The sequence below is a fragment of the Alosa alosa genome, chromosome 2 (assembly GCF_017589495.1).
Source record: "Alosa alosa isolate M-15738 ecotype Scorff River chromosome 2, AALO_Geno_1.1, whole genome shotgun sequence".
NCBI lineage: Eukaryota > Metazoa > Chordata > Actinopteri > Clupeiformes > Clupeidae > Alosa > Alosa alosa.
The window spans coordinates 25,386,713-25,401,614 of record NC_063190.1 but is presented as its reverse complement, the minus strand read 5'-3'; the positions used below and the strand labels follow the sequence as shown (position 1 = coordinate 25,401,614).

At 40.1% G+C, this 14,902-nt stretch overlaps 1 protein-coding gene across 1 annotated transcript; it reads right to left on the bottom strand.

Moving 5' to 3' along the window:
- Window positions 1–9,238: 9,238 nt before the first annotated feature.
- Window positions 9,239–11,163, bottom strand: pou4f3 (POU class 4 homeobox 3). Its single transcript, XM_048229288.1, has 2 exons — window positions 11,047–11,163; window positions 9,239–10,702 (listed from the first exon to the last, which is right to left on the bottom strand). Exons 1-2 carry the CDS (start codon window positions 11,161–11,163, stop codon window positions 9,800–9,802), a joined length of 1,020 nt encoding a protein of 339 aa, XP_048085245.1. The 3' UTR covers window positions 9,239–9,799.
- Between the last annotated feature and the right edge of the window lie 3,739 nt (window positions 11,164–14,902).

Sequence of the window (14,902 nt, the reverse complement as noted above, 5' to 3'; positions counted from 1 at the left end):
CACATACACGTATTCTTACTACTGTTATAATGTTACTGTTTCTGCACTACAGTACTGTTACCACACTGCACATAGCTGTATACTGTACATATATGTCTATATGGTTCATACCAAATATATCCATATTTATTCTGCTAATACACTGCACATATTTATACCTAATTTATATTACTCTAAACCACCTTCTGTAAACCAACTGTATACTACTGTTTACACCGCATATTTCCTATCCTGTCTATGCACCACCTGTCTTTGTATATCACATTGCATTTTTTCTGCTTTTTTGCACTTCTAGTTAGATGCAAACTGCATTTTGTTGTCTTTGTACTTGTACTCTGCAAAATGACAATAAAGTTATCTAATCTAATAGTGCCAACTATTTGTGTATATTCTGCAAGTAAACTTTACTATCCAACATAAAGTACCCTTTACAACTCAAAGTAAGGGTAACTCATTTAACAGTAGTAAATACAACTTTGATTCAAGTAAGCTTTACTTGAGGGCATGAAGTAAACTTTACTAGGTGGAAGTAAGTAACCAGAACTTTAAAGTCTTAAGTAAGGATAACTTCTAAGTAAGCATTACTTGTAGACATCAAGTAAACATAACTTGAAAGAGAAAAGTTTTGTTTACTTAACTTATTTAAGGCAACGAGTTTCCACCCTTTTTTCAAGTAACCATTACTTATTATTTTTTACAGTGTATCATCCCTTCTTGAGTGTTTGAGTGTTTATCCATGCGCCTATGCCTTGAAACAACTTTTTTTTTTATCTTTCTACAGACATATATTGAATGTGTAAAACAAAAAAAAATACATTTGTACATTGTAGATTTAATTTTTGACCGTTTTGAAACAAAGCGCTCACCCTGATTGTGAAATTACCCATAAATGTGCACTGAGATTTATTTGGTATGAATACAGTTGAAACTAGAAGTTCACATACACTTAGCATACACATGCTAAAGTTGACTAAAAAGAGAGATCTTTTGGAAATTATTAATGCCTTAAAAAATGAGAAATGTGAATGAATAATGTACCGTAAATAAATAAATGTTTTTCCTTAAAATACAGAGGCTCATAAGTATACATACCCCTATGTTAAATTCCCATAGAGGCAGGCAGATTTTTATTTGGAAGGGGTCAAGTGAGGGTAGTAAACAGGTCTTGAGGTGGGCGAGGACCAGCCTCTCAAAGCACTTAATGATGATTGGGGTGAGTGCGACTGGACGAAAGTCATTAAGGCTTGTTGCAGTAGAGTGTTATGGCGTATGCCAGTAACAAAACACTACACAGCTGCAACAAGCCTCAATGACTTCCGTCCATTCGCACTCACCCCCATCATGGTCAGTTATTTAATGGATCCAAGATACTATGCATCCTGAAAGTTCCCTTGGCCTTTGGAATTAAAATAGCCCCACATCATCACATACCCTTCACCATACCTAGAGATTGACATGGTTTTATTTCAGTTAGCCTAATAACAGATTTGATTTTGCATTGAGTGATGATCTTATGGAAATACCCCATGCCAATCGTGAGTAGTGTAGTGTCAGTTGAAGAGGCTGCTACCAGCCAAGACCAGCGGTTCTTTAACCTTTTGTCTGGCGACCCTCCCTAAAAAACTTCATTGAAGTAACCCTGCTTTCCTAACCCACTGATTTGAAAACTCATCGTCTCCCTCAAGCGTTGATACCTGAGCTCATTGCACAAGCCTCAGCAGCAGACTTTTTGCTCAACACCGCTCCCTAGTGTTAGTCTAATTTCTCACACCCAAAACTTAGATAAAGTTTCAGATATAGGGCCCTATCTTGGTGATCAGAAATTTAACTGTGTGATTTAATGACGTGATAATGTGATGTGGGCACGGGCGCAAAAGGGTTCTTATGTTTCTTAATCAGTCATGGGTGTGTTTTGGGTGTAACATCCTTTAAACCAATGAGAATGACATCTGTCATTCCCTTTTAACAGCTCAACTTCAAATAGAGCATCAGTATAGTCAGCACCGCATTTGAAGGATTCTGCTTGCACGCGAAACTGTATGGAACAGGGATTCCACTAAACCAATTGCTTTACTAAAACCTGTTTGTGACTAGCAAAATATAGCCTACATACATCTGCACTCGCCTATTATTTGAACTCATACGCAATCTAACTTCACTGTGGTCTCAATGAAAAAACATTTCTACACAGTTAATTTGTTTCACTGTTGACTGACAAGGGGTTACCATCGAAACCATAAGCCTGAAAAAAGCTGCTTACATCTTGTGACAGTGCATCTTTATCTTTATATGCGCCTTTCACAGGTTTTTCTTGGTCAGTGGTGTAATGATTTTTAGATAAATAGTGATTTTTTTTTTAATCATTTGCCAGACCACACCTTATGTCGTTAATTGCCACACCCCTGGACGCAAGGTTTAATAAAAGTGGCGAAAAATTCCTTACTTTATTGTGTAAGATAAGAATAGACACTTTCAACAATAAAAACAAAAACAATGCTTGAACGTTCTATTTGGTTCCAAATCTACTTCCTCTGCATTAAGATAACATATGGAATGTTAAAACGGAAGCCTTGTGGGGCCAACTATGATGCTGATAATGGAACTCTCTTGAAAGGGTCTATTAATGTTTTTCATGTGACGGATGGATGCAAGTTTGTCCAACATCCTCCTTTCACCCAGCCAATAACAGAGCCAGCATTCTTAACCAGCTTATTTAGCCTTTTTCTGTCCCTCTCAGAGCTCCCATTTCGCCAACAGACCACTGTGTAAAAAAATGCAGATGCTACAACAACTAAGCCTCTTATATTTCCCATCCATAAACCATTAACTTTTTGCAGAGTCACATCTCACAGTGGGCCTATGACTTCCTGAGGATGTCGCTCTCTTCCTCTGAGAAATACTTATGGCACGTGTTTTATAATCTCTCTGCAGCTTTTTGGAGTGTTGTGATGGTAGTCCTATGAGAGGCCTTAAATGGTCTTTGGTTGTGCCTAACATGAGCGCAGCTTGATCTGCAGCCTCAGAACTGTCAGAAAAATGACAGCCATCCTCCTTTCTTCAGTACCGCCTAATGCTGATTTCACTGTCCTTGGCCTTCTGCAGCCCACCTTCACAGGCCTGCATCTCACTCTCCATCCTGCAGGCCTCCTTAACACAGTCCTCCATGGACTTTATTGTTGGGTGTTAATAGTGGTATCTAAGGCTGCACAATTATCGCAATCGTAATCGCAATTACCTAAAACCGACGCAATTACCTAATTGCAAAAGCTACAAATAATCGTGCACGGTTAATTTTGTCACATTTATTTCGTCCTCCTTGACTTTGCCACTACTTGTTGGTGGGTGTACATAGTGTGTGAAGGGCATAGAAATTCTGATTGATGAGCTTCAGTCGGTCAGGGGTGCTGTGCTTCTTATATAGCGGGCGTGCTCACCAATCAGGGGTGGCACAAATTAAAGATATATTTGGAATAGTGAACTGAATCAATTCATTGACATTCAAAAATCATATCATATATCATATCATATATCATATCATATCTATACAGTATATGTCAGAAAAAACACAATAAAATCACAATTAAATATTTTCCCCAAATTGCACAGCCCTAGTAACCATAGAAAGTATGGAAATGATTAATGTACACTGGAAATATAGTCTTAAAATCAGTGATGTTTAATGATGTAGCACTGTAGTATTCACTCAAACGACTATTATAAATTTGATTCCTCTGACAGAATATTCATATTTTTATACTCAATAATTGTTTCAGTAAGTACTTGACGAGCAAATGTATCCATGTGTATTCTGTTGACAGAGATGTAAAAGCACAATGGTACATGCAGAAAACCAACTTTTTAGTGAATTGATTTTTTATTGAAGCTGTTAGTGGTCAAATCTCAGCTGTGGTTCATCTGAATTACAGGGAATGCTGAATAAAATGTGTTTAAAGCATTAATATATTGTAAACATAAGTGTGTTGAGGGCAGGCCCCCATGAACTGTTTATCTGTCATTTTACTTCATTGCCACACTGACTAACTCTATTAGAATTATTCTCTATGTATGAATAATTTAGCATTGTTTAATAATTAATTACATTCATTAATAATTTCATGACAGATAAGGGCACTATTTGATTTTATGGATGGATGTTTTTATCAGACCCTCACTCATTTTGTCAATACATTTCTGTCAAGTCATATTTACATCATAAACATGTATGACTGTTTCTCTAAACTTACAGTAAGTGAACATGATTTATTAACAAATGCTGAACATGTACAGTACATTCAGTGTATGTTTAAATGTAGGTTAAAAATTGCGAATTGCGTAGCTGTGGTGAAGTCAGAAGGCATGTGGCAGACTGGGCTGGTGCTGTTGGGTATATGTGAAATATCACTTCACCTCTCTCCAGAGACCACTGAAGTGAATGCAAATTATCTGTTGGCCTCAGGCACTGCGAGGTAGCCCCACTTTGAACTTATCCGCTTTCCTGGTTCCCTAATATCTCAAGATTTCTCTCTCTCACACACACACAGTACACAGACATACATACACACAAGCTCGTACACACTTTGAGTGCGGGCACTTTGTTTTGGCAACCCCCACCTCTGTGGCCTCCTTGTCTGGCAGAGCCCTCTGTTCTCGCTGTTATTTGCAACTCAAGGCTTCTTGCCCCCGGGGTGTTCCGGAGGGCATGGGGGTGCTGTGCTGGAGGTGCTTTCTGTGCGCCGTACGCTCCTGCCGGATGCCTCAGCAGATCTCCACGGGTGCATCTGCCTCCCCCGTCTTCTCCCCTGCATCTCCGTTCAACACTCCGCGTGGTCGGGGAGCGTCCTGCCGCATCCTGCCGCCCTGCTCCCAGTCTGGACGTACTCCAGGGCCCTCTGCACTGTCAGGAGGGCTCAGCATCACCCTCACCCCCCGCTGACGGAAACACGCACCTGATGTGATGAACTCCGAGAGGTGAAAGCAGAGCAGAGACATGCAGTGAAACCAGCAAGATGCAGAGGCAGTTCAGCCAGAGCGTCCTTTTGAGCATCTCCCAAACTTTTCTGGGGGTCGATTTAGTAAAGGACTGTATGTGGAGAGACAAAGGTGTTCTTTTTTTTTTAAATAGCCCCACAAGTGCGCACACACACACACACACACAGAGTGCAGGTCTACTGTTGAAATGCTGTGCTGTTCCCAATGAGAATATCTTGACTGGTTGCATCTCATTTGTCATGGGCACATGCTGAGAACACAGGCAGCTGCTGAATTATGCATGGGGAGAACAATGGCATTCTTTAGAGGGCACTGGCTTACTGCAGGCAGGTGGCATCTTCACTCGTGCTACAAGAACTGGTTCCCATGATTATTGGGTGGCATGGCTTAAGCAGACACTTTAACACAATAGACCTGACACAGCCGCCATATGGTGATTGGTAAGCAAAACATGATAACAGGTATCCTTGTATGTCAAACTGTCAGCATTTAACTACTTAACTGTATTCAGAAAATGTTGTAATTGTTATGCGGCTTCCAGTCTAAATTAAAATACTAAGGGTTGGAAAAAATGTACTTTGTATTAGATTTGATACCATCGAATTGCACATGGTAGTATCTGCAATCGTAGAACAGGTCAGATTCACCATGCACTGTGTCTCTCAAATCACTTCACAATCATGTTCATTTAATATACAACATAATGAAATGATTTGGTTGGTTTTAATTCACTTACTTTCCTTATTCTTTTATAACCGTCACACCCAAGCACATATAGGACATTAGTAGCCTGCATTTCATCTCCCTTGCTGCGTCTAACATTGTTATTGTTATAGCATACCCACACCAAAGTTTATAGAGCATTTTATTTCACCAATATGCTTCCTTTGCCTGCAATGACATAAGCACAATCAGAAGATTGGAATGGGAAAAAAAACACTTGAAGGATTTGGTTCCAACACGCTATATCTATAAGTCATGTTATTTAATTGTGTATTTCAGGTAATATCAATAAAATTGCAATTGTGTTTTGATTGAGTAAAGATAAATCAAATAACAATACCCAATTACAGTTCTACTGAAATTACTTGGAAAACAAAATGTAAAAATATTATTTATGAAAATTCAATAAAATAGAGGATATAGCGATTTTAACTCTAAAATATTTCTGGATTTTCTGGATCATACAAGAAATCACAATCATACTTTGCATGGGTATGAGTAATTATGGGCTTTTTTCGTACATTAGGGTCATTCAGAGATGGTTAGAGTGATTCATGCCGAGTTGTCCCCAGTTCTCCCATTTCAGCCTTTCAGCGATTAAGTCAGTATCTGTTTGCAAATGCAGAGGGACCAGGCTCAAAGACTACAGCCTCTTATCTCTGTACTCCCCACATATGCTACACACACAGGCAGAAGAGTGAAGAGAACTGGCATGATACTCTAATGGGTGATTTAGCTTTCTATAAAGGCAGACACTAGATCTTTTTTTTGCCATTATGGAGTACAGTTGCTTCTTCAATAGCAACACTAATGCCATTCTGTAGATTAGTAAAATTATTTGCCATTTTTTGTCGTTGGGAAAGGCAAAACCTTGCTTTCATGTGTCCAACTCCAAGATAATTGTACATGTAAATACTTGAGGGTTAGAAAGGCTTAAATATATAACACCTGCGTAAGAAATGACAGAGATACAGACGGAGCGATGCCCCAGTTTCACCTCAGAAGGACAGCCTCATGTTTCGCTGTAACTGAATCTCACTGGATGAGCGTGCAACGCAGTAGAGCGGTGCAGATGGTTTGAATCCTGAAATGGCTTGGCCTGTGATGATGATCGGAGCAGACTAATAAACTGCTCAAACCCCACTGTCTGTGTGCACATCGCTCACATTCTCATTTTTATGCTGCTGGCATTGTATGAATAATTGAGGGTGCGGTTCTTGGTTCTGCCATCCCCATTCCCATTCTCGCTTCAAGCGGAGTGCCAGAGAATAGCAGTCACCTGGGTGTGGGCTGGGGGAGCGAGGAGCGAAACAGGCAGTCTGCTACTGCGACTGTATATCCCCATTCTGTCAAAGTTACACCTTCCCCTTCATCGACCACGGGAAGTTCACATGCAACTAATGCGTACCTCCTTGTAACAGTGACTTCACGAATGAACCCCATCAGTCCTTTGTCAAAGTCTTTTGGTTAGACTTTTGTTGATTATTTTTTTGTCAGGTAAAACATTTTGACCTTTAAACCCAGAGACTTTGTGTCTGGACTATTAGGCTACTGAAGGAAACAGCTAGTCCAACAGGCCGCACAGAAGAAGCAGTTTGCGGCTTGGTAAAGGCTGCTACCTTTCAATCGGCCATGAATAATTAAGTCCCCATCATTCGCCAAATGCTCCATGTTTGCGTTTAACATCATCTCGGTTTACCTGCTGACATGGGCGTTATGATATCAAGCGGGCTATTAATGTGATCAATAATGCATAATGCGCCTGAAATGCCTAACATTGTTTATTTTACGCGCATAAATTGTGCACAACAGAGCAGATATCTTGACAGAAATGTCATTAATGTTGTTATTATACTGATTTGCTGGTTGATGCTATCAAAAACAGGTTTAAAATACGGACTGGGATATAGGCTGATTCGGAGAGATTAGCAAGCATAAGCAGAAAAGGAACTTTACATTATGCTGAAATGCAACATCAAAGCGCAGGAAAGGAGGTTGAGTCCCGCGGCGTGCGCCAAACAGAAACCCGATGAGACCGTCTGCATAGCCATGGGCAGGAGGCAACCATGGGAGCGCGTCTCAGGCGATGCAACATGAGGCGCCTTGCTGCAACTGAGAGAGGTAAAGGAAAAGGGTGGAAGAGAGACATAACACGGAGGAATACAGCCTACTTTTACCTACAAGCACACATTTTTTGTGTAGCCTTTGTTGTGGACTTTTCTTTGTTTTTCGGAATAAATTAGCCAAATGTCAAGAGGTTATTCTCAACAAAAAATGTAAAGGATATGCTACGTAGCCTATGAAATTGTCAGCACATGATTCGTTTAGAAAATTTTCCCCATGTCTTAATTTGCTTAATAAAATGTAAGATAATATTAAGGCTATAGACAAATTGCATCACGCCCATTCAACAGGAAAGGGGGAGCAAATTGATATAAAGACAGACTACATTTTGGCTGAGATTTCAAATAAAGAAATTTCATTTGACAATGGAACTTTAGCCTATGATCTCCTAAATGGTCTTGAACTGAACGAATTTCTGACATCAAAACTGCAACTAAAACTTCGTAATAATTTTAGTTCGTAAAAAACTTCGTAGGCTAATAATATAAAATAACTTCGCAATAATTTTGCCTTTTTTGGAAGCAGCTATATCGTCAGTGACAGCAATAATAACATGGCCTACATGCGATCAACCTGCAAGACGCAAATAAAAGGAAATAATCAAAAACGGAAAATAAGTAGCTTTTTATCGATGCTGTAGAATATCCAGTACAAATTCAGTCTTTTTGCAAAGAAAAAAATCGTCAGTAAATCCTCACCTGAAGTTGTTGATTCCCCCACATCCCAAGAGCCTCCGAGTGCCTTTACAGTCTCCAATAGTCCTGCAAGCTCTTCTCCACTTGGTTTTATACCAATATACAATTAATATTGCATCATCATTATTTAATAATCCCAAACCCCACGACATAAAGCCGTGACATAAGGACATTCATTATTTAATGAGGACTGATTAAGAAACGCTGCAGTTTACTTAAAAAACGGACTTGTTCGTTTTCATAATGAAAGTTACATTAGACCTTTTTCCCCCGTCCTTTTCTTTATTTTTCTATTTTCATTTGACCTCTGAAAATGACACCATATGATAATAACCATGAAACTTCCGTGTTTCTGAGCACATTACTTATGTTAATGCAAGGTTCTCGTCGATTTAGAAAATAGTCCTACGAATTAATAATATTGCTTAAACCAGTGGCAAGTAGGCCTATATTGTATGAAGGTTGTTATGCCCTATCCATCTGGCTTATTTAACATGTTTCCCAATGGAATTCTCAAAACTATTAGCCTAGGCCTAGCCTAATTTAGGCTACTCGATTCTTTTACATTGAAATATCAAATAATATAGCAAGTAGGCTAAAGCAGACGAATTTTGTTAGAAAATAGACAATAATTTATTAATTTTCAAATTCACACATTTTATCAAGTGAAATCTAAACGTGATAAGAACTTCATCTCAGTGGTTCGAAGTGGTTCACATTTAACACCAAAAATAAGCCGAGCAGCGTCTCTGTGAATAATCCATTAATTCGATGGATTTACCACAAGAGAATATATTGGCTCATCCAATGCCATAACTTAGCAGTAGGACAGAAAGATGGATTTAAGTAAAATACAGGAAACAGCGCGGAGTGAACTGTTATTAACGATGTAGGCATCTAACTTAACAGGTTCAGTGGGGAAGTGTCAACACTTAATACATATTAATCAGTTCCTGATTATATGGTAGGCTATAAGTAAACACTCATACACACTTCAAATATATGAATGACAATTATAATGAAGTTAAAAATAACATAATTAGCCTGTTCCATATATCTGAGACGAATCTGTTATTGCAAGTCCAGAATCTGATCAATGAACTTTCCTCTCTTGATTTCATGTTTAAACATTTATATCAACATCAAGCAGTGAGTGGTAGTCTAGGTCAGGACAACAAGTGATATAAAGGAGAAGAAAAGTTTAAGTCCAAGAGTTTTCACAAATTGAGTGGATTCCCTGTTTTAAAATATTCCTTGCATGATTTGAGTTAATGTGAGGCAGAATATTTCATCCTTTTCTGTTTTTGACGTTGATTGCAAAACCAAACACGAACCACGTTCTTTTTTAAGTCCAACTTCTCTGCTATGGCAGCTATTTTTTCTGAAGAGGGACGCGGTTGTATTGCAAAATATGCTTCCAACGACCGCTTTTCTGGTGCAGCAATGGACGTGCGTTTTCTTTTTCTTTCGTTGCCACTGAAAAGGTCCGGCTTGCTGTTTTTCTCTCGGTAAGCCGCTTCAGCCTCCTCCAGCCATGCTTGGAGAACCGGTTTCAGCGCTATCATGTTATTGTGAGAGAGGGTTAGGGACTCGAATCTGCAGATCGTGCTCTGACTCAGAGAGCCCACGCCGGGAATCTTAAGGTTAGCCAGGGCGGACCCAACGTCTGCCTGGGTCACCCCAAGTTTTATCCGCCTCTGTTTGAACCGTTCCGCGAACGCCTCCAGCTCCCTGGGATCCGATTCCACGTCGTTTACGCAGGTCATTCCATTGTGCACCGACAGTGAATGCGGATGACCCATGGCCATTGCTTGATGGAGATGGCCCATGGTCTGCAGGTGATGCTGATGAGCTTGTGTAGTCATCACAGACGGGTCCGGAGCCCCCATCCCGCTGACGGACAGACTCGACGAGATATGATCCAGCAGATCGCCCTCCAACGTCTGATTAAGGTGGTGGTGCGATGTCAGATTGGAAGGGTGGGATATGGGCACAGTGGAGGAGGTGGAAGTACAGGGGACACTGCTCATGGTATGGTAGGTCACGTCCGGCTTGAAAGGGTGACTTTTGCCGTGAGAGACAATGTCAGCAGCCGCCAGAGCTTCCGCGCGGGCCAGCAGGCTCTCATCAAAGCCACCGAATATATTGCCCTGGAGCTGCAAGCAAGAATGCGCATGTAGATGTCAGTTGGGAATACTGTCAACTCAGGATTAAAAAACATTTCCAAGCACAGAGAGAACCCTCCTCAAAGCACAGGTCATAAAAATTAATATGAAAGCAGCGCTTTGCTTGAATAGACATGTGGATGAGAGAGGGAGAGAGAGGGGTAGAGGGAGCGCGCGCAGGGGAGGGAAAGAGGAATAGATGGGGGAGGGGGGATGATAAAGAAGAGAAGAGACGAAAGAAGGATGAGACTTTTGGAAAAAAAGAAAGAAAGAAAAAGAAAGAAAGCAATAGCATAGAGCTGTCACAAATTTCAATGTGCGGTCTTACGAACAATCGGTTTGAAACGTACCTGCGGGGCAGGTAAGCAGGCTCGCCGCATGCCTTCGGGGCTTGCGTGCAGGCTTGGATATTTGGGCTCAGATAGCGCCGGGTGCATGCCGAGGTGCTGTTTTCCGTTCATCGCCATCATCTTCTTTACGCACCTTGCAGGTAAGTGGCCCTGACATAGAGGCAGGTGCGGCTGTGTGCCTCGCGGCTTTCACTGTGGGCTCTTTCCATTGGCAGTGTCTCCCGTCCACCCCTTCCCCCGCCCTCGACACCACCACCGTCTTTACTCAACTTACAAGTTGGGATCAGCGGGAAGACTTACACTCGAGTCTGCATAATTATGGTTAAGTGTAGGTCACTTTTAATGGCCCCGCTTTCTCGACATTGTAGCAGATTTCAGATTATCTAAGTATCCATATCCACTAATAAGTAGCCTACAGTCTAAAATTTGAATTTGTTGTAGTTTATACATTTTCGTTGGCAACTAGCCTATGTTGTCACTTCTAAAATTGTCCTCGGAAAAGACAACCTATCATATCAAGGTTTTCATAAAATGTTAATATAGCCAAGGCTCAGGTACTTTTTTCCTCGAACCAAATTTACAACTTCCATTTTGACTTCTATATTTAATGGGCTTATTTTAAGGCCACAGAAACCGTTCATTACATAAGGCTTGATTTTTTTTTTTATGCTTATGAGTTTCAAGGCCCATATTTTATTTGTGAAAACGGTCAGCCTGTGACACTAGTGATCCAGTGTGAGGAGGGCTCTATTTATTTGTGCACTTCACCCAGCATCTAAAAGTAAAGAGGACGTTTTTAGCAGCCACAACTTGTTGGTAATAATTCATTCATCATTATCATCATTATCATTATCAAAATTATTATTATTATTATTGTTATTATTATTATTATTATTATTATTATTATTAGTAGTAGTAGTAGTAGTAGTAGTAGTACTAGTAGTAGTAGTAGTAGTATTGTGGTTGTTGATACTAATATTAGTAATCCATGGCAAATATACCATGGATATAGTAATTGAACCATTGAACAATTTGTATAACTAATCTTAACAATAATTCAATAGATCAATAGACTTTCATCTGTCTAATCTTCATCAGTACTTCATCAGTGCTTATAGCAGGTTTGCAGCTCAGGATTAAGTTCATTAGTCACAGTCTTTTGCTCTATCTATCTATCTATCTATCTATCTATCTATCTATCTATCTATCTATCTATCTATCTATTAAGAGAGAGAGAGAGTGTGTGTGCGTGTGTGTGTGTGTGTGATAGAGTTTGTGTGTGTGTGTGTGGGAGAGAGAGAGTTTGTGTGTGTGTGTGTGTGTGTGAGAGAGAAAATGTGTGTGTGTGTACACACACACGCACAGAGAGAGAGAGAGAGAGAGAGAGAGAGAGAGAGAGAGAGAGAGAGATGCGGAAAGAGGAGTAGGGGCAGGGGCAGGCTGTGACACAGCACCACCAGATGATCCTGGTCAGCTCTCACATTCCCCAGACACTGAATAATGCAGCAGGTATGTGGCAGCGAGGCCTGCCTTTCAGTGCACATTCTCCTATTCATTATACAGATTAAAGCACCATCCCCTCTTTGACATCAACTACTTCCATAGAGCCAGCATCTGCCAATAGGTGTGTGCTATCTATGTCCAGATCTTGTCATAATCTGTCCTGTGACATGCTGGGAGGCTCGGACTGTAGAAATGCATTTACCTCCCTCCAGTGAAAGTTCAAACAATTCACATTCAATTCTAGAAAAAAACAGTGACTTTGGCATTAACCGCTTTGCATTGAAGCATATTGGAGGCATATTTCATTAATATGACCAAAGTAAGAATGTCTATGCTCTAATTAAATAAAGGTTAAAGTTCCTTTCTGGATGCAGAACCAGTCAGCATAGTCTAACCACACCACTGTAAATGCGCCACCAATATGGTCTAATGTCACGGCAGTTATTGTTTTCTGAATGAAAATGTAATTTGTGTAAAGCTGTTCGTAAACAGGATAGGATGGATGCCCGCCACTGTCTGACATGACTGTTCAGTTTCTGCATGGAAACAACCAGTGTGGGGTAATATCAAGCTACACAACAGAAAAGCTCTGACAAAATGGGAAGTTCTCCAAGCTTTCTATACTGAACACAAAAATATAAACAATACATTTGTTTTCACTTTCGTTTTTGATGAATTGTAGGCTAGTAATAATATATAAGATTTGTTCTTTGCACACAAAAGGCACACACATTTGTTCAAATACACTTCACCTTTGTCAAGATAATTTTTCTGACAGATGTGACATATCAAAAGATGCTGATTAAAAGCATGATTGCATTGATGTTCTTTGGAATGGTCACAATAAAAGGTGACTCTAAATTGTGCAGTTTTATCACACAACAGAACGCCACTGATTGATGTTTGGGAGAGTGTGCCATTGTAATGTTGACTTCAGGAATGTCCACAAGAGCTGTTGCCTATGAACTGAATGTGAAGGTGAGGTGCTCACTGATACAGATTTTTACCAAATTGCTGATTCGAAAGTTGAATGAATTAAATATTTTGTGTCCATATTTTGAGCGTGTTACCTATGAATATTTCTGTTCAATGTACATATTTAGATCTTCCAAATGGATTATCCTTAAACTATAGAAGAGCACCTCTTGCCATGTCAATATTATCTCTATTTTATAATGTTTGTCAGCTGCATCAGCTTTATTGGCCAGGTTTGCGTAAACAAACAAGGAATTTGACTCTGGTTAATCTTTGCTCTCAAAGTACAACACTCACTTAATACTCACTTAACATATATGAATAAATAATATAATAAAAAATCTACAAAGCAGAACAGTAAGAATGGATTGAAGAGCAGTAGAATGGCTATGTATAAGTATAATTACAGTATGTCTATTTGCTATAAATAGAACATTATGGGTGGGATAGGGCAGTGCAAATGGTCCCTGTCAAGGTTGCCATGGTCGTGGACACCTCAACAGGTACAGGCAAGATACAATATACAGTTGAAAGAGAGTATAGGAATAGTGCAATATAAGAACAGACTGAGATTTAAGATTTAAATATAAATATAGTGCAAGGCAGTATAGTGCAATGATAATGTATTAACAACAATGTGAGGTAGATGGGCAGAACAGTGTTGAAAGACTTTGTTCAGTGTAAGGGTCGGGGCTATTTCTGGGCGTTCAACAGAGTGACTGCTTGGGGGAAGAAGCTGTCTTTTTGTTGGCTTGTTTTGGCGAAATGTGCCCTGTATCTCCTACCAGAGGGAAGGAGGTTGAAAAGTTTGTGTCCAGGATGTGAGGGGTCTGCAGAGATTTTTGCTGCCCTTCTGCTGATCCTGGACCGGTACAGGTCCTGGATGGAGGGAAGGTCAGCTCCAATAATCCTCTCTGCAGCCCTAATTGTCCGTTGCAGTCTGGCCCTGTCCTGTTTGGTGGCTGACCCAAACCAGACTGCGATAGAGGTGCAGATGACAGACTGACAGATTGTGTATTTTGAACCAATAAAACTTGGGAAATATTTTTTGACAATAAATAGGCAGACAAAGTTCTAAGGTTGAATAAAATTAGCCAATAGTGCCCTTTACAACATTTTCTTATTGGTATTTCTAAATTGACATCCTCACACACAAGGTCAAGAAATAAAAAATGCAACCCATAATTGGAAACAGTTCCCTTGTTGTCAGCCAGTAGCCCATCTAATATGCATGTCCCAGAGTTGAGAGACGCATAAGGAAACACAGGAGGTAGAATGCAGCCAGGGACACCCCCTTAGCCCTTATGAAGACATGGACGCATGTTGTTCTGTGTACACGGCAGGGTTGATCTGGTTGATATTAATGCATCCACTAGCT

What these genes read in the sequence shown, in the direction of transcription:
- pou4f3 (XM_048229288.1), bottom strand. Translation starts at nt 11,163, where the DNA reads ATGGCGATGAACGGAAAACAGCACCTCGGCATGCACCCGGCGCTATCT. An exon ending in CCTGCTTACCTGCCCCGCAG is followed by an intron (nt 10,703 to 11,046) that starts GTACGTTTCAAA and finishes CATCTACATGCG; the next exon opens with CATTCTTGCTTGCAGCTCCA.